This window comes from Hemiscyllium ocellatum, chromosome 5 (genome assembly GCF_020745735.1).
Source record: "Hemiscyllium ocellatum isolate sHemOce1 chromosome 5, sHemOce1.pat.X.cur, whole genome shotgun sequence".
NCBI lineage: Eukaryota > Metazoa > Chordata > Chondrichthyes > Orectolobiformes > Hemiscylliidae > Hemiscyllium > Hemiscyllium ocellatum.
This window is the reverse complement of record NC_083405.1, coordinates 93,231,939-93,256,744: the sequence shown is the minus strand read 5'-3', so window position 1 is coordinate 93,256,744 and position 24,806 is coordinate 93,231,939. Positions and strand designations below refer to the sequence as shown.

General features: G+C 38.0%; 1 protein-coding gene across 1 annotated transcript in view; it reads left to right on the top strand.

Annotated features, from left to right (window-relative positions):
• dnajc1 (DnaJ (Hsp40) homolog, subfamily C, member 1) overlaps window positions 1–24,806 on the top strand; it is a 245,310-nt gene that overhangs the window by 183,018 nt on the left and 37,486 nt on the right. Inside the window, exon 9 of the mRNA XM_060824995.1 lies at window positions 24,223–24,342. Within this exon, the coding sequence (XP_060680978.1) occupies window positions 24,223–24,342 (120 nt within the window). The remainder of the gene's footprint in view (window positions 1–24,222; window positions 24,343–24,806) is intronic.

The following is a 24,806-nucleotide window of genomic DNA, read 5'->3' as shown; positions in this document are numbered from 1 at the left end:
ACCAGATATCCCAACCCAACCTAGTCCCGCCTGCCAGCACCCGACCCACATCCCTCCAAACCCTTCCTATTCATATACCCATCCAAATGCCTCTTAAATGTTGCAATTGTACCAGCCTCCACCAAATTCTCTGGCAGCTCATCCCATACCTGTACCACCCTCTATGTGAAAATGTTGCCCCTTAGATATCTTTTATATCTTTCCCCTCTCACCCTAAATCTATGCCTCCCAGTTCTGGACTCCTTGACCTCAGGGAAAAGACTGTCTATTTATCCTATCCATGCCTCTCATAATTTTGTAAACCTCTATAAGGTCACCCCTCAGCCTCTGACGCTCCAGGGAAAACAGCCCCAGCCTATTCAGCCTCTCCCTGTAGCTCAGATCCTCTAACCCTGGCAACATCCTTGTAAATCTTTTCTGAACTCTTTCAAGTTTCACAACATCTTTTCAATAGGAAGGAGACCAGAATTGCACACAATATTCCAACAATGGCCAGACCAATGTCCTGTATAGCCGCAACATGACCTCCCAACTCCTGTACTCAATACTCTGACCAATAAAGGAAAGCAAACCAAACGCCACCTTCACTATTCTATCTACCTGAAACTCCACTTTCAAGGAGCTATGTACCTACACTCCAAGGTCTGTTTGTTCAGCAACACTCCCTAGGACCTTACCAGTAAGTGTGTAAGTCCTGCTAAGATTTGTTTTCCCAAAATGCAGCACCTCACATTTATCTGAATTAAACTCCATCTGCCACCTCTCAGCTCATTGGCCCATATGGTCCAGATCCTGTTGTAATCTGAGGTAACACTCTTTGCTGTCCACTACACCTCCAATTTTGGTATCATCTGCAAACTTACTAACTGTACTTCTTATGCTCGGCATCCAAATCATTTATGTAAATGACAAAAAGTAGAGGACCCAGCACTAATCCTTGTGGCACTCCACTGGTCACAGGCCTCCAGTCTGAAAAACAACCCTCCATCACCACCTCTGTCTTCTACCTTTGAGCCAATTCTGCATCCATATGCCTACTTCTCCCTGTATTCCATGAGATCTAACCTTGCTAATCATTCTCCCATGGGGAACCTTTGTTGAATGTCTTAATGAAGTCCATATAGATCACATCTACTGCTCTGCCCTCATCAATCTTCTTTGTTACTTCTTCAAAAAACATGATTTCCCACGCACAAAGCCATGTTGACTATCCGAATCAGTCCTTGCCTTTCCAAATACATGTACATCCTGTCTCTCAGGATTCCCTCCAACAACTTGCCCACCACCAAGGTCAGGCTCACTGGTCTATAGTTCCCTGGCTTGTCTTTACCACCCTTCTTAAACAGTGGCACCACGTTAGCCAACCTCCAGTCTTCTGGCACTATCAGTGATACAAATATCTCCGGAAGAGGCCCAGCAATCACTTCTCTAGTTTCCTACAGTGTTCTCGGGTACACCTGATCGGGTCCTGGGGATTTATCCACCTTTAACCGTTTCAAGACATCCAGCACTTCCTCCTCTGTAATCTGGACATTTTGCAAGATGTCACCATCTATTTCCCTACAGTCTATATCTTCCATATCCTTTTCCACAGTAAATATTCATTTACAAAATATTCATTTAGTATCTCCCCCATTTTCTGTGGCTCCACACAAAGGCCGCCTTGCTGATCTTTGAGGGGCCCTATTCTCTCCCTAGTTACCCTTTTGTCCTTAATATATTTTTTAAAACCATTTGGATTCTCCTTAATTCTATTTGCCAAAGCTATCTCATGTCCCTGTTTCGCCCTCCTGATTTCCCTCATAAGTATACTCCTACTTCCTTTGTACTCTTCTAAGGATTCACTCGATCTATCTTGTCTATACCTTACATATGCTTCCTTCTTTTTCTTAACCAAACCCTCAATTTCTTTAGTCATCCAGCATTTCCTATTAATACCAGCCTTCCCTTTCACCCTGACAGGAAAATACTTTCTCTGGATTCTTGTTATCTCATTTCTGAAGGCTTCCCATTTTCCAGCCGCCCCTTTACCTGAGAACATCTGCCTCCAATCAGCTTTCGAAAGTTCTTGTCTAATACTGTCAACATTGGCTTTTCTCCAATTTAAAACTTCAACTTTTAGATCTGGCCTATCCTTTTCCATCTCTATTTTAAAACTTCTGGAGCCTTTTTTTATCAAAGAAACAAATGGAATTTGTTTGCATTGTGAGAGTTGTATTAGTAATTGGAATAAATATTGATTGAACATCAGTCAGTCAGAAGTTAATTTTGTTTTTTGCTTAGGGGAAATACCCATAGCTTAGAAACTATTTTGCTTTTCAGTTAGAAAAAATAACAAATAGGTTGCTTCAACTTCAAAGTTTTTAGTTTGAAATTTTCAAACCAGCCAGGTGTTTTGTTAGAACCCTGAAATGCATATTTGAAACTGAGAAAGCCTAAGATCAGTTGTAAATACTCAAGGATGAAGCAATCAAACTCTCAAAATGGGGAGTTGAAAGTAACAGTCAAGTCAAACCTTTGATATGACAGAGAAGGGAATTATCCCTGTTTGAGTATTATAAAGGTTTGCTTTTGGGATAGATGGAATATTGTACTTTTACTGGGTATTTTGAAATCTTTCCAAATATGTGTTAAATGTAAGTACTGTAGCTTGATCTAGTCTGTTTTATCTTTTAATCAATATACTTCTACCTTGTTGTTAAAACCAGATCTGCAGCATTGTGTGCTTGTAGTTTGGTGAAAAGTCACATCTTTAATAAAAACAAAATACAAAATGTGATCCATCGAGCCAGATTGCAGTCTGGTATCTGATTGTGCAATAATAACATCAGCTAGGATCATGTCTGTAGATTACTTCGTGGTTCCTCACGTTGGACTTCACCAACAATAGTTGTGCTTATCTGTTTAATTCATCCATTCCCCTTTTGCATGTTTCTGCACCCATCTGCACGAATCCCTGTGATGCCCAACTTCATGAAAGCCAGGGTGACTAACTGTCAGGAGTATTATGTATTTTTGCCTCTTGTCCCATCTCATAGAGTCACAGACATTTACAGCACAGATATTTGGATCATAGAGTTTGCACCTGTCAAAACAAGCGCCTAACCGTTTCCTGAAGAAGGGCTCATGCCTGAAACGTCGATTTTCCTGCTCCTTGGATGCTGCCTGACCTGCGCTTTTCCAGCAACACATTTTCAGCTCTGATCTCCAGCATTTGCAGTCCTTACTTTCGCCTAACCATTCTAGTCCTATTTTCCAGTTCTTGGCCCATGTCCTGCATTAGGCCTTCCAAGGGTACGTTTAGTACTGATTTTCTTTTATAGGTGCAGGCCTTGCTCTTGATGATTCTCAGATTGGGTCCAATGTGTTCATCTCAAACTCCCCCCATCCATCCACATTCATTTTCTCAATCAACTTCCTGGAGTTACTCACCCTTGTGCCAGCCTGCTTAAACTTCTCGGCTGAAGCTCCAAGGTACACAAAATGATTTTTGCTTTATAGTGCCTTGTGAGAACGCTGAGCAATATTTTTGTGAGGTATGTTACAAAAAGTACAGAGGTTATAGTAGACATTCTCTTGTGAGAAATCTCTCTATTAATGTTGTTAATATTCCTAGAATGTATGATGGTGGAAACATGGGCATTTCCCTTTAATGAAATCTGTAGTACATTCCTTCATTAAAACCATGATGTGGTGGTGTTGGTGTGGGACTGGGGTGGACAAAGTTTAAAAAAAATCATACAACACCACGTTATAGTCCAACAGGCCTATTCGGAAGTATAGGCTTTCAGAATGCCTCTCCTTCGTCAGATAGCTTGTGGAGTAGGATTATAGGACACAGAATTTGTAGCAAAAGATCGTAGTGTTTGATTCATTAATATGTAAATCCCAGAATTTCTTTCAAGTCACATTCCCGTGTTAACTTAAGGTTTTATTAAAACAAAAAGACATCTCAGCTCAGACCGTATATTAAAGGCGCCAGGTTAGAGTCTGCATGTATTCCAATCTTGAGTCAGACTGGTTCTATTGCCAGAATTTATAAAATGTCACGTGGATTATAATAGATATTGATCGATTGTGTGCTTTTCAAACAAATAGAATGTATCTGTAAATACAATTCTGCAAATGCAAAATCATTAAAGCCATGCACATGTAGAGTGGAAATTGCATGATTACACCAAGATGTTGACGTACATCTACACATTAAATCTTAATTCCAAACTTGGATATCCTATCTTGATGGAATGCTGTCACCAAAGGTAGTTGTCCTGAAAGAGAGTATGATAGATAAAACAAACTGAAAAAAATGCTAACACATAAACTTGGCTTCTGGGTACAAAACTGATACTCCAATGAATAATAGATCAAAGCCATCAAACTTGACAGGAGTTGGCAAAAAGTATAAAGCCATTTTCTTTCGCTTTAAATGTTGATATTTTAGAGAGGCAATAGATATAACGTGTCTTAAACCAAATAAAGTTAAAATGAGTATTTTTCCTATTTATTTTAAACTGACAAGCTTTTCTTATGAAATGCGTACTTTTAATTGCTGGGTGTTTGAAAGGAAGTTGATGAAAAGAAAATCCAAGGAAATGGAGTGAAAATGTACAATAATACATGTTACCTATTTTAACCAGGCTTCTGGATTTTCACTGTTAGGCTATGCCTTGATCCAAGCAATTAAAATTCTGTTAGCATTTCTGATTTGAGCCTGTCTTCACATTAACTGATATGTGTTGGAATAAACTCACTCATGAACTCATTGATCACCAAGCGTTCTACCATGTTGTAATTCTATATTAATATCAATTTAGACCATTTAAACCAATGTATAAATACATCAGTTCAGTTTAAGCCTTAAGTTTGTTTGAAAATGTATTGGTCTGATTGCAATCATCGTAGATGAAGCTATACAAATAGTCTCAATTAAAAAAAAATTGTCCAATTTAATAGATTGATAAACATTCGTAAATAAAATGACCAGGTGGGGACACAGGATAGTCCTTTGGATGATTTTAGTAGCTCTTAAAAATGCAAATATAAGAAGGTATTTCCTCAAGTATTAGAACACTCTTTCAAGCTAATACCAATTTATATAGACTAAGTTATCATTGTAATCAGCATTTAGATTATGCACTTGTTAGAATTCTAAAGCATTTATGATATTTTAATGTTAACATTTTAAAAAAGAGATTCTTCCAGTTACTGTGTCCTCATTCTATAGCCAGTGAGCATGTCTTATTTCCTTGCCCAACTTACCAATTATTGATGTGGTGTCATGACAATGTTCCATTATCTGTTTTACAATGAGGAGATCATAACAAGTTTCATCCATTGAAATGTCACACGTGCACTTTGAACAAAATGGGAGGATAGCAGATGGGAACTATGCACATTTTTCCCCCTTGTCTTTACTCCCTGACCCAGGATTTGCTGTATTTTTAATACTATTAGGTGACATTGACTTATTTAGCTGAAAATAGTGATTAATTTTGAAACTCTTCTGGTTTCTAAGCTCAGCTTTCAATGAGTTGGATTTTTTTTTAAGTGAACGTTGCATGTTAATTGGGAAATTTCATGGTTTGATTTATGCCAAAAAAGACCTCCCAAATAGAGTTGTAAATAATTGACTTTATCTTTCTATTTCTTTTCAGCATACCAAACTATACTTTCGTGTACAAATGTATTGGTAATGTTAACTGAGTTGTGAACTAATTATAAACATAATTACTTTTCTATTGCAGTGGGCTAAATAAATACATAACTAACAAATTACTTTGCAGCAACTGATATCTCATTAATATTGTGTATATGATCTTCTAACTAAATTGTGTTTTGGGGTTTTTATCTTTTTTTAACTTCATAATAGCTACATTTCGTGATATTTATCAATTTAATTGTTAAACATATTAATATTTTCACTTATCTACTCTCATTTATTGATTTATTTAGTCAAAGAGAAATGACCACTTGTATGTATGTATGTATGTATATATCTATTTCTGATAGATTATTTGAAACAAAGCTTTAAAAAGGCATGTAGAAAAGAGAGCGGAATGTCAGTTGTAATTAGAAGTCTGCGCATGGCCCAGTATTGTTTTAAGTGTGATCATTTGTGTCGGCATCAAGCAGTCTATGATGCTGTTGATTTTTCACTCCTTGGCATGAATAGTGAGATCATTTGGAAGTGGTGTGCTAATGTTACCCACCATCTGTAGCATGAGTTGCAGTGGTGCACCGTTGAGTTGCTAGACAGATAGCACAAAGCTTGCCAGTCTTAGATTTCAAGTTAGAAATGTTCTATTCTTTCCCCTCTTTTTTGTAACATTAACAATGTAGTTTGGTATTTGGAGGCTGGTGAGCAGAGAAGTGTATAATTTTTTTTAAAAAATGATCCCAAACTGATGGTACTACTGGAAAAGTCAGATCCCAGAACTAATAGATTAATACGTGGCCACATATGCAATATTTTATGTAGTTAGTGAGGTGGTTTGTCATTAAAACATAGTCACATGAGTTCGCAGATGTTCTTTAATAAAAGAATATAATTTTATTACATGTAAGGGAAATAAAAACTATATTTTTCATAATGTAGTTAAAAAGACCTTAATACAAACTGCAATACAATTTATCTGCTTCCCAGTGTTACAGTGACTCCTGTCTCGAGAAATTACATCCTGTTTCAATGCTTAAAGTTTCTATCAAACTGGCTCCTTCCAGTTTCTTCTCAGGGGATAGTGAAGACAATTTTATAATTTCTTCTCAAGTTTGTAGACATAAAATTTGCCAAATTCTGAGAGCCTAACCTTTCTTACTTTTGAAAATGCGAAGATGTTTATATCTGCTGTTCTGGTTTAGAGACTTCACAGACTAGGAAGCTCTAATGCTGAGATGACTGGTTCCTTTGAACTGAACTATACTCTTGTTTCTTCTAAACTGAACTGACATTGTTAATTCTTCTACTCTGAAGCCAAAATAAAATTAGTGCCTTTATTCTGTTGATTCTGTTTGTCATCAGGGCTCAGGACAGGAGAAAATGCACTGTTGGGGACCTAACCCAGGAGCAGGACCAAGGTCTGTGATTTCTGTTCCTGACCATAAATTCAATAAATTCATAAATTCAAATTCAACAGAGTAAATATCCTATCCATTAATACTGCAGGAGTTTTGTGAAGCACTTGATTGGAGTCATGTGCATTTTTGACAATAAAGTATTTAGGTCATTGCTCCTGAATGACTTTGACTTTTTAAAAAAAAAGACTTTCATTGATCTGACCAAAATGGCTCTGCCTCTAGTTTAAAATCCAACTCCCAAAAAAAACTTTCATCACAAAATGCATAGAAGGGAAAGATCATGGTGATTTGAATGCAACCATAGTTTCTAGGATGTTACTCGTTCAAAAGTACCAGTAAACATGTTCAATTTACGAAATGTGTGTTGTTAAGTCAATTATTGGCCCTTGCAGGTCTGTGTAATGAGCTTATTGCACTCATTATCTCATGTTTGTAGGTTTATCCAAACAAATTGCGAATGCAATCTGCTTCTATGAATTTAATTCAACAAGTGCAAGTACTTGAGACAATTTTGAGTTCTCTCATTAATAGAAAGAAGACATCAAAAAGTAATTTTCATGTCCAATGGGTATAAAGGAGTCTTGAGGCATTATGTGCTGTTAGCTAACTTGCAAATAAATGCTAATATTTTTGGTGACTTGCAGCAAAAACAATTAATTCTTAAAGACATCCGAAGTTAAATTATTTCAAAAATGTTGACAATTTAAAGGTATAGCAATATATCTTGAATGTCTGTGGAAAAGAAACTTTGATTTTTCTTCTAAAGCAAAAATGAACATTTGGAACATAGATCATTTGGATGATTAGTTGAATAATAAATAGCACAAAGATACAATAATCCAGAATAAAACAATTAGGGAAAAGTAATCGTAAGTTGCTTCATTTTTATTAGTGGAATAAATACTATTTCCTACATGGTTCATTTGAAATTTTTATTTTTTTTTAAATACTTAATCTTATTGTAACTTTATATGCATTGTTCATATATTGCTATACCAGTTCATTTAACCTTGCAAAGGAATATTGGAACAGAAGTAGGCCATTCACTCCCTTGAACCTGTTCTACCATTCAATGAAATCATGGCTGATCTGTGGCCTAGCTCCTTTGAGCCATTTCCCTTAATAGCTATGCTTAACAAAATTTATGGTTTTCCAGTTCACTTGTTTGAACTGCTATCTAAAATAAAGGGAACCACACTTGTGGAACATTGAAACATTTTTAGCTGCCTTGAAAGAAAAAATGGTTTGGATGAGAACATCAGATCAAGAGTTGGCCATTCAATGATATCGAACTTAATTCCATCTACCTGTCTATATTCCCCTTAATGCCTCTGCTAAGCAAAAAAAAAAGTTCTGAAATTTTCCAGTTAATCTAACCACAACTGCTTTATGGGGGGAGGGTGGGAAAGCAGTCCTAACTTCCTCACCCTCTGTATGAAGAAATACTTCATGACATCACCCTGGAAATAATTTAATTTTATGGTCTATCCCCTTGTTGGGGAGTCTCTCAAAAGATGAAACACTTTTCTATCTATTCTATCATCACGAGCACCTCATTTCTATTACGCCTTTAATCTTTGAGAATTTTTGAACTACTCCACTATCCATTTCTGATTTTTACTTTGACCGCCAAAATCAGCCTGCTTGTTACTAGGTCATAGCTGCTCACCATTAAGAAATATTGAGGTATCCTGGATCCAATTGAATGATATCACATTTATTCCATTGAGCTCCATCTTGCATGGTTTTGACCCTACATATAATCAAGCTACTTCACTCTGCAACTTCCTGCTTTCGTCTACCACTATATACTATGCTGCTATGTCCCTTCAAATATAGTTATAAATTATAGGTATAAATATAATTGAATCCTGTGCCCCAAGAGAGATCCTAGAAGTCACATTCTGTTCCCTACCTCCTAAGTCATTTTCTGTCCAAGTTGCCTCCAAACCCATACCTGCTCATTTGTGTTAGGTTTTTTTTATGCAGAGCCTTTTTAAATGCCTTCTGGGTGTGTTCAAAAATAATATCCTTAAGCACTCACTTATTTACCACATTAGTAACCTTAAAAAAAGTGAAGCATTAGTCAATTACTTACTATTGAAAGTGCACGCTGGCCCTAATCATCTTATGTATTTGTCCAGCCTGAGTGAGTATTTGGCGATAATAACAGATATTAATAATGGCCCCACAATAGATTGTTGGAGTAAATAATGGGGTGATGCTTACCAAAGTGAATCAGCAATGTTAAAATGTCTGTTGATGGAGAAAGAAATATGTTGCAACATAGTAGAACAATACTTGATTTTGTCAACATGTTTGAAGAATTGGATGAATCAAGACCTCCCTATTTTTATGTTCCATTCTGTTTTCCCTATTTGTCTTCCCTATTATCTGCTGAACCTGTATGCAAGCTTTGTTTTGTGATTTTTATTTCAATAAGGACTCTCAAATCTCCTGTACCTTTCTGCAATCTTTCTCGAATTAAAAAAATCAGCTTTCTTCTTAACTGCATAATCTTACATCTGCCCCAGTTATATTCTATCTGCCAAGTCTTTACCTGCTCACTTAATCTGTCTGTATTCCTCTGCAGGTTCTGTGATATCCTCAACAGTTGCCTTCCCACCTACTTTTGTATCATCTACAGACTTGGCTACAGTACTGTCTTATAAACAGAGCTGAATAGTTAGAATTTGGAAGAGTGAGAGATGACCTTATTCACTCACTTTATCCAAACCATTAATATATTGTAAATAGTTGTAACACAAACACTTGTCCCTGTGGCACTCCATTCGTTATAGGTTGCCATCCTGAAAATGCCCCAATTCTGCCTTCTATTAATTAGGCAATCCTCTATTAATGCTAATGACTACTGATGACAGCATGCCCTCATATTTTATTAAGTAGCCTAACGTGTGGTCCCTTATCAATCAGCTTCTGAAAATCCAAATATATATTACATCCACTGCTTCCCCTTTATGTATCCTGTTTGTTACGTTAATTAGAATTCTTTATTAATTTGTTCTGGCGTGATTTCCTCTTTGTAAAGCCGTGCTGACTCTTCTAAATGCTCTTCTATTGGAGTCTTTATAATAGACTCTAACAGACAAATACAGACATTAATCTAACTAGCCTACAGTTACATATTTTGTCTCCTTCCCTTTTTAAATAAAGGTATTACATTGGCAGAATCTAACAATGTTTGGAAAATGACTGCCAGTGCATTCAATAGCTCTGTAGCTACTTCCTTGAATAACTTAAGATGTATCCCATTAGGTCCAAGGTATGTCTGTTTACTTCCATTAGTTGCCCTTGCATTTTTGCTCTGGTGATAGTTGTTGAATTTGTTCCCTCTCATAGATTCATACAGCATGGAAACAGACCCTTTGGACCAACTTGTCCATGCCGGTCTAGTTTCTCAAATTAAACTAGTCTTACTGGCCTGCATTTGGCCCATATCCCTCTAAACCTTTCCTATCCATGCACCTATCCAAATGTTTTTTAAAATGTTTGTAACTGTACCTGCATCTATCACTTCCTCTGGTAGTTCAATCCACATACTAACTACCCTTTGTGTGAATAACTTGCCCCTCAGGTCCTTTTTAAAATCTTTCTCCTCACCTTGAAAATATGTCCCCTAGTTTTGAATTGACTACCCTTGGGAAAAGACCTATGGGATGACACAGTGGTTAGCACTGCTGCCTCCAAGAGCCAGGGACCTGGGTTCAGTTCCAGCTTTGGGTGACTGCCTGTGTGGAGTTTGCATCTTCTCCCTGTGTCTGCATGGGTTTCATCCTGCAGTCCAAAGATATACCGATTCGGTGGATTTGCAACGCTAAATTGCCCCACACAATCCTGCAGGGTTATGGGATAGGGTGGGATGCTTTTTGGAGGGTTGGACGGTTGATGAGCCAAATGGCCAGATGGCCCCTCTACACTGTAGGGATTCTATGCTTGACCTTATCTTTATACCTCATGACTTGATAATCTTTTGTAATGTCACCCCTCAACCTCCTATGCTCCAATAGAAAAATACCCCAGCCTATTCTTAAAACTCAAAACCTCCAGTCCTGGCATCATCCTGGTAATTTTTTTCAGAACCCCCTCCAATTTAATAATATCCTTCATAAAGCAGGGTGACCAGAACTGTACATAGTACTCCAAAAGCAGCTTAACCAACGTCCTGTACAACTTCAACGTAACGCCCCACCTCCTACACTCATTAAATGCCTTCTTAACCACCCTGTCTACTTGTGATGCAACTTTCAAAGAACTATGTACCTGAACCCCTAGATCTCTCTGTTCAACAACACTACCCAGGACTCCACCATTGATTGTATAAGTCCTGCCTTTGTTTGTTTAACCAAAATTCAATTCCTTGCATTTATCCAAATTCCTCAATGGTTTGCACTGCAGCCTCACGAACCCAGGTTTGTTTCCAGCCTCTGGCAACAGTCTGTGTGGAGTTGCACATTCTCCCTGTGCCTGTATGGGTTTCCTCTAGGTGCTTCTGTTTTCTCCCACAATCCAAAGATGTGCAGGTCAGGGGAATTGGCCATGCTAAATTGCCGATAGTGTTCGGTGCATTTGTCGAGGCTAACTATAGGGTAGAGGAATGGGTCTGGGTGGGTTATTCTTCGGAGGGTCGGTGTTGACTTGTTGGGCCAATGGGCCTGTTTCCATGCTGTAGGGAATCTAATCTAGTTGTACATAAAAGACAAATAAAAGTAGACCCAGCACTGATCCCTGCAACATACCAATGGTGACAGGTCTCTGGTGTTGAAAACAAACCTCCAATGCCAGCCTCGCATCCTACCGCATAGCCAATTTTGTATTCAATTAGCAAGCTTGTCCTGAATCCCATATGTTCTAACTTTACTATGGGGCAGCACGGTGGCTAAGTGGTTAGCACTGTTGCCTCAAAACGCCAGGGACCCAGGTTCAATTCCCGCCTCGGGCAACTGTCTGTGTGGAGTTTGCACGTGGAATGGGTCTGGGTGGGTTGCTCTTTGGAGGGTTGGTGTGGACTTGTTGGGCTGAAAGGCCTGTTTCCACACTGTAGGGAATCTGTCTAATCTATCGAATCAGACTACCATGTGGAACCTTGTGAAAGGCTTTACTAAAGACTACATCGACATCCTGCTCAAAGCTGTGCTGACTCTCCAATTTCAGTCATTGCCTTTCCAAATGCATGTAAATCTTAGCTTTCAGAATTTCCTCCAATACCTTACCCACTACTGATGTCAGATTCACAGGTCCATAGTGTCTAGGCTTCTCCTAACAGGCTCTCTTTAAGGTGCAACATTAGCCAACCCCCAGTCCTCTGGCACCTCACCTGTGGCTGTAGATGGTGCAAATATCTCTGCTAGAGGGCCCACAATTTCTTCCCTACCTTCCAGAAACATCCTGGGATAAACTCTGCCCCTTAACTATTTTAATATATCTGGATTGCGATTAACGTCTCCCAATGTAAAGTTGATGCAAAGTATTTATTTAAAGTTCTGTCATTTCCTGCTTCCCCAATATTATTTCCCCAGCCTTGTGTTTAAGGGTTTTTGCTCTCGCCTTTATTTTTCAAAGAAGCTCTGTTATTTAACTTGATATTGTTTGCGAGTTTACCTTCCATTTTTATCTTTTTTAATTTTTAAAACTATCCTAATCCTCTGGGTTCGCCAAAAAGCACTTTGAAATGTATTTTTATTCTTCCAACTTGATGCTGTTCTCCACTTCCCTGGTTAACAATGGTTGTCTTAACCCCTCTTTGAATCCTTCTTCTCTGTGATATGTCTTTGCTGTGAGCCATGAATGTTTTCTTAAAAATCTGCCGTTATTCCTCAACCGTATTTGCTGCCAAAATCCTCTCCCAGTACACTCCGACCAGCTCTGCCTCATTTATTTGGAATTACCTTACTTAAATTTAACACCGTTGTTTCTAACTCATATTCCATCCTCTCCAACTGAATGCTAAAATTCTACCATGTTATGATCACTGTTTCCTTTTCTTTTAATCTGACAGCATTTGTTAAACCTGCCTCATGATAGATCACAGATCAAAAATAGCCTGATCCCTGGCTTGATCCACAACTAATTTAATGTAGGAAACTGTGCTGAATACACATGAAGTTTTCCTTTGCTAATCTGACTATCCCAATCTACTTGAAGTTTAAAGTCACCTATGGTTAATATACAGCCTTGTGTCTATCCCACTGTATAGCAACTGTTGAGGGGGCGGTGGGGTGTTGTGCGTGTAGAAGGCTATAGACTACTCCAACCTTCGTTGCCTTTTCCATTTTTGTTGCTTGCTTTCACCTATATGGATTGTATGTCTTCCCATCCACTATTTTTTTGCTATACTAGACACCCAAGTGCTGAAGTGGTTCTGCATTGAGTACAGTTGTTGAAAAGTGTGGTGCTGGAAAAGGTACAGGTGAGGGAAGAATTATAGCAGAGCTGAAACCCATAAAGTATACTGCTATAGGAAGAATATTAAACTAGAAATTGTTATCACATGGGGTAAACCCCTCTGCTAATTTAAACCAGCAACACAGAAAAGATTCATCCATGTTGTAATCTGTTAATTCAAGAGGCCAAGAACTATCCCAGAGGTAAATATTTATTTCAAGTAAAAAATTAAATACTTCACAACTATTTATAATTCCTTTCTCTAAAACCTATCTTTTACCACTCCATAATACTAGTCTGATTTTAAAAGAAATCCTGATTAAGATTTCCATAAAAAAAACTCATTTCAAAATCCGTCAGCTTTGCTGAGTTTCCTCTGTAAATTCTCTCCAGGTTGATGTTGATGTTTTTTGGTGCAGACTCCCCAGAGCCAGGTACTTCTCAGAGAGCTGTTGAGCTAGCAGCCTACATATGTTGGTCTTTTGGCAGTTCTCTCTCGACTGTTCAAAATGTCCAGTTTTATACACCAAAACATTGAGTGTTTCATTGGTTTTATTACTATCAAATACTAAGTTCAAATTTGATTGGATTTTGGTATCTTCATTCCAAAGGGCATCACTTTAAATTAGTATAGACCATTTGGGGTTACAAATGCAGCAATTTTTTCATCAACTCTGATAAAGGTACCTGCCAGTAACCACGCATTAAGTCCAACTTTGTGATGTAACTGGCTTGCCCAACTTTCTTGATATAGTCCTCCAATCTCTGAATTGGATAGGGGTCTGATTTTGTTACAGCATTGACCTTCCGATATTCCAAACATTATCGTTGAGTCCTATGCAGTTTGGGAACTAAGACGGTCGGCGAGCCCTACTTGCTTTGGCTAGGTTCAATGATCTCCTTGTTGAGCATGGTCACCACCTCCATCTGGATCTGTCTGGCTTTGAAAGCATTAAGCCAATAGGGGTGTTGTATTCCCTACATTATTTCATGTACTCCCTACATCTACTTCATGTACAGCAGCATTAGTCCTCCTCATCTGATTCTTACACATGCCCTTATACTGCAGTAACAAACCTTTTAATTGTGTTCTATGCTCCTGAGACAGATTGTTTACTAACCTAACCCACACTTCAATGACTTCTTCATTTTTTAAATCTAGTTTGAGGCACCTCAAAATTCACGTCCTCTGGATTTGATTCCTCACTCCAAGGTGCATTAAATAATACCCGTTTCTCCGGTTCTTTATCTCTAGTATTTAATATAGTTTCAACGTGTTCATATGGCATACCCAAATATCATTTTTCCCTGTCTGGCATCTTCATAGATAGTTAACTTGACTCAACTTTTTCTTAGTTTGATGGGGACCACTAAACCTGCCTTTTGAAGGGATCTCCTATTACTGGTAACAGTATTAACACGCCATCCCCTTGGGAAAACATCCAAGTCTCAGCTTTTATCTGCCACCTGCTTCATTCTGTGCTGTGCCCTCTTTAGGTGCTGTTTAGCCAACTGACCTACTCGATTTAATCTCTCCTTCACCTCTGATACATAATCTAAGTGTGAGATCTCCGACTTTGGTCCTTCAATTTCTCTTTAATTGATTTCAAAGATTCTCTCACTTCATGCCTGAGTATTAAGCTGTAAGGGACTGAACTGAGTAAATTTGTTTGGGGCATCTGTAATGGCAAACAATATGAATGGGATACCTTTATCCCAATCATTTGGAAAATCCTGACAATTATGTTCCCAACATGATTTTCAAGGTGTGATTCCACCTTTCTAAAACTCCCTGGGATTCAGGAGAAAACGCACTGGATTTAAAATGCTGTATACCTAAGCTATCCATAACCACCTTGAACAGCCTAATAGTAAAATTTGACCCTTGGTCCGACTGAATCTCTCTGGGTAGCCCATACCACGTGAAGAAAGCTACTAACTCCTCTATTACTCTTTTTTGTCTTGATATTCCGTAATGGAGTTGCCTCCTGAAATATGGTAGACACACTGATTATGTTAACAAGTACTGATTCCCACTTTTAGTTCATGAGAGGGGACCTATATAATCAATTATAACCCACGTGAAAAGTTCTTCAAATGCGGGAATTGGCAACAACGATGCTGATTTTATTGCAGTCTGTGGCTTACCTAACATTTGGCAGGTATGACACATACGGCAAAAGTTAACCATATCCTTATGCATTCACGGCCAATAAAAATATTTATGTACCTTAGCCTGAGTCTTTCGTAGCCCTAGGTGACCTCCTACAGGTAGTTCATGTGCTACCTGTAATACTCCCTGTCTGTATGCTACCGGCAACACAATCTGGTGCATTTCTGTTCTGCACTAATCTGCCATGGTCTCCATTTTCATTTTAGGATTCTGTCTTACAGATTATAACCCTCAGGAATGTCTCTGCCTCCTTTTCTGAGTATGCATCAGCATGTATATCATCTATTGTCTCTTCTTTCTGTTGCAAGTCCATTAGTCTTCAGGACTAAACATGTCTGCCTGACCCTCTGCCCGTTCAGGTTTTGCCTGCAGGTGTCCGCTAAGTGAACCTCAACTCCTTCATCTTTCTCTTTAGTTTTTGCTTTGTGCTGGGACTTATGATACTGGTTACTACACAGTCTAGGAAAATACCAGGGTATTTTTTTTTAAACTCCTCCATTCCGTGGTCTTCCTTAGGCTCCTCCACAACAAGGGCTGTCACTCCCACCTTGGACTCTGCTAAATCATTCCTAAGAACAAACTGGATTCCTAGAACTGATGCTCTGTCAATCACTCCCACTGTTAGTTCCCCAGTGCTGAGTTGATACTCCAACCTGATCTTACACAGGGAAATGTTAAATGTCTGTCCATCCATTCCACAAATTACCACTCTCTTGGGTAACAGGTCAGAAAGAGTGCAAATACGTTCATCTCTTACTGTTAGAGACTGGTTAGCTCCTGTATCCCTCAAAATTATAACTTCTTGCCCTTCTCCCCCTGTTCATTCTCAATAAACTTTACCCACAAAGGCAAATTCTTTCTAGAGATCAGGCACTAACTCCATACCCAGCCCCTGCCAAGGCTGTGCACTCTCCTGCAGCTCCTCAATTTTTCTTGGGGTTTCCTTTACTACTTTCTCTAATGTCACTGGCTTAGCTTCATTTACCACATCTTTTCCCACAGTGCCTTTCTTTAACGTCTAGCACTGTGACTTTACGTGTCCAACTTTACCACAGTGGAAACACCTGAGGCCTTTCAGCTCCTTTCCACCCTATTGTGCTTCTTTTTTAACCTATAGTAAACTCTTACCAGTGTTCTCTACTCTGTGTTTCATAGTGTAGAACCTCCCGTCCTCCCAACTTCTATCCCTCACAGGATGAAATTCTGGCCAGAAACTGGTGTTATGCACCAACGTGTATTCATCTGCTAATTCTGCTGCCCTACTCACTTGTTGAACTTTGTTGCTTCACGTGAATTCTTAACATCTCTGGAAGTGAGTTTTTATACTCCTCCAGCAGAATAATCTCTCTTTGAGCCTCATAGATTCTATCTGTTTTTAAAGCACACACTCATCTTTCAAAATGACTTTGTTTACTTCTTTTGAACCCAATATAAGTCTGACATGTTCCTTCTTTATGTTTCTAAACTGCTGTATTTATGCTTTTGGTACCAATTCGTATGCTCTTAAATAGCCTGTTTGACCTCTCCATAATTATGGGCAGCACGGTGGCACAGTGGTTAGCATTGCTGCCTCACAGCATCAGAGACCTGGGTTCACTTCCCGCCTGAGGCGACTGACTGTGTGGAGTTTGCACGTTCTCCCCGTGTCTGCGTGGGTTTCCTCCGGGTGCTCCGGTTTCCTCCCACAGTCCAAAGATGTGCAGGTCAGGTGAATTGGCCGTGCTAAATTGCCCGTAGTGTTAGGTAAGGGGTAAATGTAGGGGTATGGGTGGGTTGCGCTTCGGTGGGTCGGTGTGGACTTGTTGGGCCGAAGGGCCTGTTTCCACACTGTAAGTAATCTAATTTAATAATCTCTTGACCCCTCATCTGACAGCGTGGCAAATACCTCACTAGTTCTGCCAACCAGTTTAGTCTGAACTAGCATTACCCATAAATCCTTGGACCACTCCAAGGCTTCAACATCTTTCTCATCAAAATGTGGCAGAGTTTTGACATATTTGTATATATTACTACCTTCTCTTTTAATCTCCAGCCTTGATTTGACTTTCTGATGAAGGGCTTATGCTCGAAACGTCGAATTCTGTATTCCTGAGATGCTGCCTGGCCTGCTGTGCTTTGACCAGCAACACATTTTCAGCTGTGATCTCCAGCATCTGCAGACCTCATTTTTTACTTTCCTGACTAAGTCGCAACTTCTCAAGTTCAAATTCTCTCTTTTTGTTTCTCTCTCTTCTCTCTCTGATCAGCTAAGAATCTTCTCTCTTTTTCCTCTCTCCTCTTCTTTCTCTCTTTCCTTCTTTCTCTCTTTCCTTCTTTCTCTCTTTCCTTCTTTCTCTCTTTCCTTCTTTCTCTCTTTCCTTCTTTCTCTCTTTCCTTCTTTCTCTCTTTCCTTCTCTCTTTCTCTCTCTCTTTCTTTCTTTCTCTCTCTCTTTCTCTCTCTCTTTCTCTCTTTCTTTCTTTCTCTCTTTCTTTCTTTCTCTCTTTCTTTCTCTCTCTCTCCTTTCTTTCTTTCTTTCTTTCTTACTTCTCTCTGTCTTTGTATTTGTTTATCTTCTAACTCTGTTTTCCTCAATTCTGATTTTTCTATCTCTACTGCACTTGTCTGTTTCTCTGATACACCCACGTGTTTGAGTAATTCCCTTACAATGTCAGGTTTACTTTTGTCCTTGGTTAAATACAAATGTAACTTATTTGCAAATTCTAATAGTATGGTCTTTTTCTTTCCTCCTAAACTTTCTTGGCAAACTTGAGGATCATCTTCAAATCTGAGGACCTCTTGAGCAATTTTAAGAGATATTTCCCTCACTTTTAATTAAACCAATCGCAAGTCACCGAAATTAAACAAACTTTCTCACCTATGTTTTATTTAAAGATCTAGGACATAAACCTGCCAGTGTTTAAATCTACTGGGCTTTTTCATGCCCCACATCTATTCAAATCTGTCTAGACCTGTGGAAATCGCTGACAAAAGCCTCAATCTGTTACTGCATGGGGTTCACCACGTGCAGTAAATTAGATTAGGTTAGATTACTTACAGTGTGGAAACAGGCCCTTCGGCCCAGCAAGTCCACACCATCCCTCCGAAGAGCAACCCACCCAGACCGATTCCCGTACATTTACCCCTTCACCTAACACTATGGGCAATTAGCATAGTCAATTCACCTAACCTGTACGTTTTTAGGGCTATGGGAGGAACCGGAGCACCCGGAGGAAACCCACGCAGACACTGGGAGAATGGTCAAACTCTACTCAGTTGCCTGAGGCGGGAATTGAACCCAGGTCTCTGGTGCTGTGAGGCAGCAGTGCTAGCCACTGTGTCATCATGCCGCCCAAAAAATCTGTTAAATCTCAAGAGGCAAAGAACTATCGCAGAGGTAAATATTTAAAGTAAAAATTAACAATTTCATTCTTTAAGTCCAACAGAGAATATTAAAAATAACAACCATTTACAACCCCTTTCTCTAAAACCTATTTTTACCTCTCACTCTATAATACTAGTCTGACTTTTATTTTAAAAATCCCAATTAAGATTTACAAAACGAAAAATTACTTTTCAAATCTAGTCAGCTTTGCCGAGTATACTCTGTAGAATTTCCTCTATAGATTTTCGCCAGGCCTGTTTTGATGTTCTGCAGTGCAGACTCCCCACAGCCAGGTACCTCTCAGAGAGCTGTTGAGCTAGCAGTGTACATGTGTTGGTCATTTGGCAGTTCTCTCAACTGTTCAAAATGTCCGGTTTTGTACCCCAAAACATTGATTATATTAAAACCAATCAATTGATCAAAATACTAAATTCAAATTTGTTTGGATTTTGGTATCTTGGGGCATAATCTAAACTGGCTGAATTTGAATATATTTTTGTCTCATGACAACCCAGCTACTCTATTTGTGTTGACCATGTGTTACATTGTTACCTTGTTCAGAAGACTTTGCGCAGTGTCAGGCAATTTTGTTAGTTTTTCAGCTCTCTTAAGGTACAGTACTTCTACAACTTCATTACAAAAGAATGCATAAAATATTACAAGGACGTTGCTGGGACTGGAGGTTTTGTGTCATAAGGAGAGACTGGATACCCTGGTGCTTTGGAGGCTGATAGGTGATCATTATAGAAGTTTATAACATCCTAAAAGGCACAGATAAGGTGAATAGAAAAGGTATTTTTCCCAGCGTCAAGGAGTCCAAAACTAGAAGGCATAGTTTAAGGTGAGAGGGGAAAAATTTAGAAGAATATAACTTTCCTGAAGCAGAGTCACTGGATGTGAAACTTTAACTCTGATTTTTTTCCAAAGATGCTGCCAGCCCTGCTGAGCTTTTCAGCTTTTGTTTCCAGCATCCACAATTTTTTTTTTAAGATTTAAAAGGGACCTGAGGGGCAGCTTTTTCATGCAGAGGGTGATGCTTGTATGGAATGGCTGCCAGAGAAAGTGGTAGAGACTAGTACAATTAGAAAGCTTAGAGGGAAATGGACAAAACACAGGCAAATAGGACTAGTTAAGTTTGAGCTACTTGGCCGCACGGAGGAGTTAGACCAAAGGGTCTGTTTCTGTACCGTAAACTCTACGTACAGTAGAGATTTCTGGCTTGTAATCAGGAGTAGAAAGGAAATCTAATTTTTAAATTTTAGAATCCAGGAGCGACAGTCATTTTTGAAACCAGAATATTCATATCAGTTTGGATATAGTGAAAACAGAAATAGATGTCAACGTGGTTCTGTTTTGCATAGAGAGAATTGGTATTAGTGATAATCCTGCAGTATGACGTACTTTTTCAAATAACAGCATTGTTGAAATTACTAGCTGTCTCCTGCCAGAAGATAAATTGGATGTGTTGTATATTCTATGCCTTAATGAATTTCTGCTTATCTAGTTGAAAATATAGAGGTGACTATTAGATTTGAGGTTGACAGCTGCTGAAGATGATTTTATGGTCAGTTTTACTTTTATCCTTTTAATATTCCAAATTATCTCAAATTATTTTTTAAGGCCCATTGGGATTCCCTGAAACTGCATACTTTCTGGACTGATATCTCAATTTTATTAAGTAAAATTAATCAATTGAGTATCAAATTTAACTCAAAGCTTGCAGTTTGTAAATGTCTACCAGCCTGAGAGGCTTAAAAAACAAATACTCCTGTAAATTTGTTTTTAAAATAAGTGATACAAATTGTGTTGTCTGAGAAGCCAATATGCTTTATTTAAATCAAATTTAATAGTTATTCCTTTGTGTATCATTCCTTGAAACTAAAATATTATCAATATGCACAGTTTATTTAAAATAGTTTAAAATTGAAAAGTTTTTTTTCAAAGAGTAAATGGTAGCTTTGAAATACCTCCAACAAAATATTTTCAATATAGGTGGGTTACCAGACCACTGCAGTACATAAAGCAAAACCATGCTGCTTTTATTAATTGGTTTATTTTAAATGATCTAAATGCAATAAGTAATGCCTTTTAATATGGTGAGGCATTTGTAGTGAATGTAAATCTAGCCTCCATCAGTGCAGAGATTGCTTTCTGGAAACATTTAATTGGGTTTAGGTCACATATCTGAGCAGGCTACTGTCGTATTAGAATGCAGACATAGTACAGTAATGACAGCTGTCTCCTCACCATGTGGCATCTGCCATTACTTTGATGTACTGCAGGGATGGATTTTTTGGGTCTTGGTTCCAAAAGAAAATGGGAATTGCATAGTTTTCAACAACAAAACGACATGTTTATGCTTCCATTTGACTGTCGTAACTAAGCTTGATTCAGTGTTAAACCAGGCAAATTTGCTCATGCAATTAACACCTTGAAAACTTATTTAACTCTTGATTTTAAGGAATTTGTGTTGTGGTATTCATTCATTCCGTCTGGAGACACAGTTGGCTGTTTTTGTGGAATTTTTAATTAATCACTTTGGATGAATTGCAGCCATAATGGCTTAGTGACACATTGTGACTGTCCTTGGTTAACTTGGTAGTTGTGATTTTAAAGAAACATCTCAGTATGTCACAGCAATCTGGATCTATGTTTGCTAGCATTTTTTTAAGGTGTAAGGAAAGTGGATGGTGAATCATTTTAGGGATAAATTAAAAGCGAAAGTGTTTGGAGTTTCTTTTCTGGAAAAATATTCAAAAATTCTAGTTAGATTGCTGTTTGTTGTGATCCATTCCAAGATTCTAAGGAAAGCATGGTCTGTTGCTTTTACAAATCTAATTAAATAATGGTGTTAACACTAAATTTAGTTTTAATTTAATTTAAAGCATTCAACATTTATTTTGATGAAATGCAAATATAACTTATTCTGATGAAACGCCTGTACAATTTGATACCATTGCTGAGATTCTGTTTAATATATTAACTAATAATTCTGAAATAGCACTAGAATTTGAATCTTTTAATTAGTTTTAATATTGTAGAAGTAATGCCCTGCTTAGCATTTGGAGCTTTTGCCCCAATGATTGATGTTGTTGATACTATGGCAATGGTAATATTTACTAAAATGTCTTACATTTGTTAAAATTAGAATTAAAAAACATACTAATGTAGTGTTTGTGATAGTATACATTGCTTTGGACATCGGCGATTGTGAAGCATTCTTTATTTTGTATTAGAATAATGTAGTAGAACACCCATATAAAACTGTAGTATTGACTTGTAGGTGTGCTAATAGCTACTAATTTATAACTGAAGATTGCAACCTTACTTGTATTTCAGTAGGTTAAGAATCATGGTCTGCAAATTATTTCAATTGTTTTGTTGCTGCGACCGCCTGATGAAACACTAACTGATCAATTTATATCAGACTTTAACTAAAATACTTATGAATATGGTGTACTGAGATCTTTGATTACAGTGGAAACTCTTAAACTTCGTACTTGTCTAAACCCACTGGTAATGAGTAACTTAAAATTTAGCTGTTCTAAACATGTCTGGTTTGAAATCCTGCTCTACTATAGCCCTGTTTTGTATTGAGCACATGCTAGAGTGTAATTTGATACTGTGAGCTATGACCTGAGTTTGGGAAGGTGTATTACAAACATTAGAGAGCGAGAAAATTCAGTACATATCAATACAATCCAAGTAAAACGTGAGCAGTCGGTTAATCAGATAAGTGCAAAACTACACCATTTAATGAAATGGAAATAGTGCAAGAGTTTTTTTTCTTAACGAATTGTAACAGTTATTTAAAATGTCAATGCACAGCTGTAGAATGATTGGAACTTTGGAGGAAAGCCCTCAGGTCAAAATTTTATTTGAATCTGTTGCAGTTTTCTAATTGTTTTGAGAGCTGCATAATTTGTGTGCCAATACTTCAGTTCTTAATCTTTTTTTCTCAAATTTAAATATTTTGGTAATGCATTTACAATTCATTTTTGGGCTAATTTGTTGAAATCTACAATTGAACTTCTGTTTAAAAAGAAAATGTGATCCATCTCCTTGCTTCTATTATGATCTCTTCTTGTCTGTTCATCTTATTTTAAATAAATGAAACTTAGGTGGTTTTATAATAAGACATTGATGGTTCTAACTTTAGACTATTATTGTATCCAGGAGGTCTTTTCAGGGTATTGGTCCCCAATTTTCCTTTTCAAATTTTAAGATAATATTTTGTAAGAGGTTAAGAGCTGCTCTTCAATTATAGTGACACAAAAATTTTTGTCTATGTTCCATGCTTTCAACCTGGAAAGTTATTGAATTCTGTTTTATTTTTAAAAATGCACTAATTATTTATGCAGTTTAGAATGCAAAATTCAACGTTCTGAAAATACTAATTCAGAATTTGCTCTGAGAGAAAAAGACTTTTGACATCGGGGGGAAAGTGAAAGAGCGAAAACATTGAGCACAGTTTAGCAATTGTTTACTGGTTTTAAGTGGCAGTCCATATTTATGCCCACTTATCTGCTTCAAGGAACATTCTTGTTAGCAGCAGCACAGAAACCACTGAATAACAGCGTTTGCTTTGCAAATTAATGCAAATGGCTCGACCTGTCGAGAAGCCCTTTACAGGGCAGTGTGCTTTGATTATGACTGAAGTTGCCATTTGGACATGGTGAAAGGAGTATGTTTGAACCATTGATTAGGGGCAGCAGTGAAAAAGTCAGGAAGGCCCCGTTAAGCTTGCAGTGCAGCAGGCGGATGTCAGTGTAGTTTGAACACAGTGGGAGAATGACAGGGAGGATTAGTGTCAGCAAGAGGCTTTGCGGTAGCTGTGGAGATGGTCCCGAGGGTCACTCACCTCTGTGACTGCACTCTGCACCGACGGCTTAGTAATACAAACCCCATGATGCATGGTTGTTCATTACTAGGGTCAGAGTTTACTTTATATAAAGTATTTATATCTTCAGGGATTTTTAAAAAATTCTATAATGTTTCATGATGTGTTTTCTTAAAAAGAAACCTTAACCTGCACATGAATTACCAAGCTTAGGTATTCTTGCATATTGTTAATTGTGAAAATGCTATTTTTGCATGGGCATCATTGTAAGTTAAGTATTGTTTAGAGCGAGCATCTATATCTTTTTTTAAAAATCTGTTTCATTCATTTTATATGATACATTCGTCCTGCTATTTTGTATATTGTAACAGGCACCTGAGTGGACAGAAGAGGACCTACGCCAGCTGACAAGAAGTATGGTTAAGTTCCCAGGGGGCACTCCAGGTCGATGGGAAAAGATTGCTCACGAATTGGGTCGATCGGTGGCAGATGTGAGTCACTTGGATTTGCATTGTATATTGAGTGACAAAACTGAACAAGACAGGCAGGGGAAGGGCAGCGTACGTAGGGTTAGACACTGTTCGAAAAACACTGCAGTTCGTTTAGGACCTGGAAGTGAACCATTAACTAACTAAGCAAAAAGCAGATGTGGAGGCGTTCCAATCACTGAATCAACAGCTGTAATTGATCAGTTGTACAGGATTCTGCTACTTGGTGGTTTGAGCTACCGTAATGTGATCACAGGAAGACAATACCACAGTACAAAACTATGCAGTGAGCCTCTTTTGAGTTATGAAAGGATATTTCTTTGGAGTTAGGAAGGCAATTTATATTTTAAGATATCCAGACAAAATATTATAATTACAGATTGATTGGCAAAATTCAACAGATGTTTCTGATTGTGAATTATTATCATTGATTTGATAAAGACAAAGCTCTCATGCCCAAAATGAAA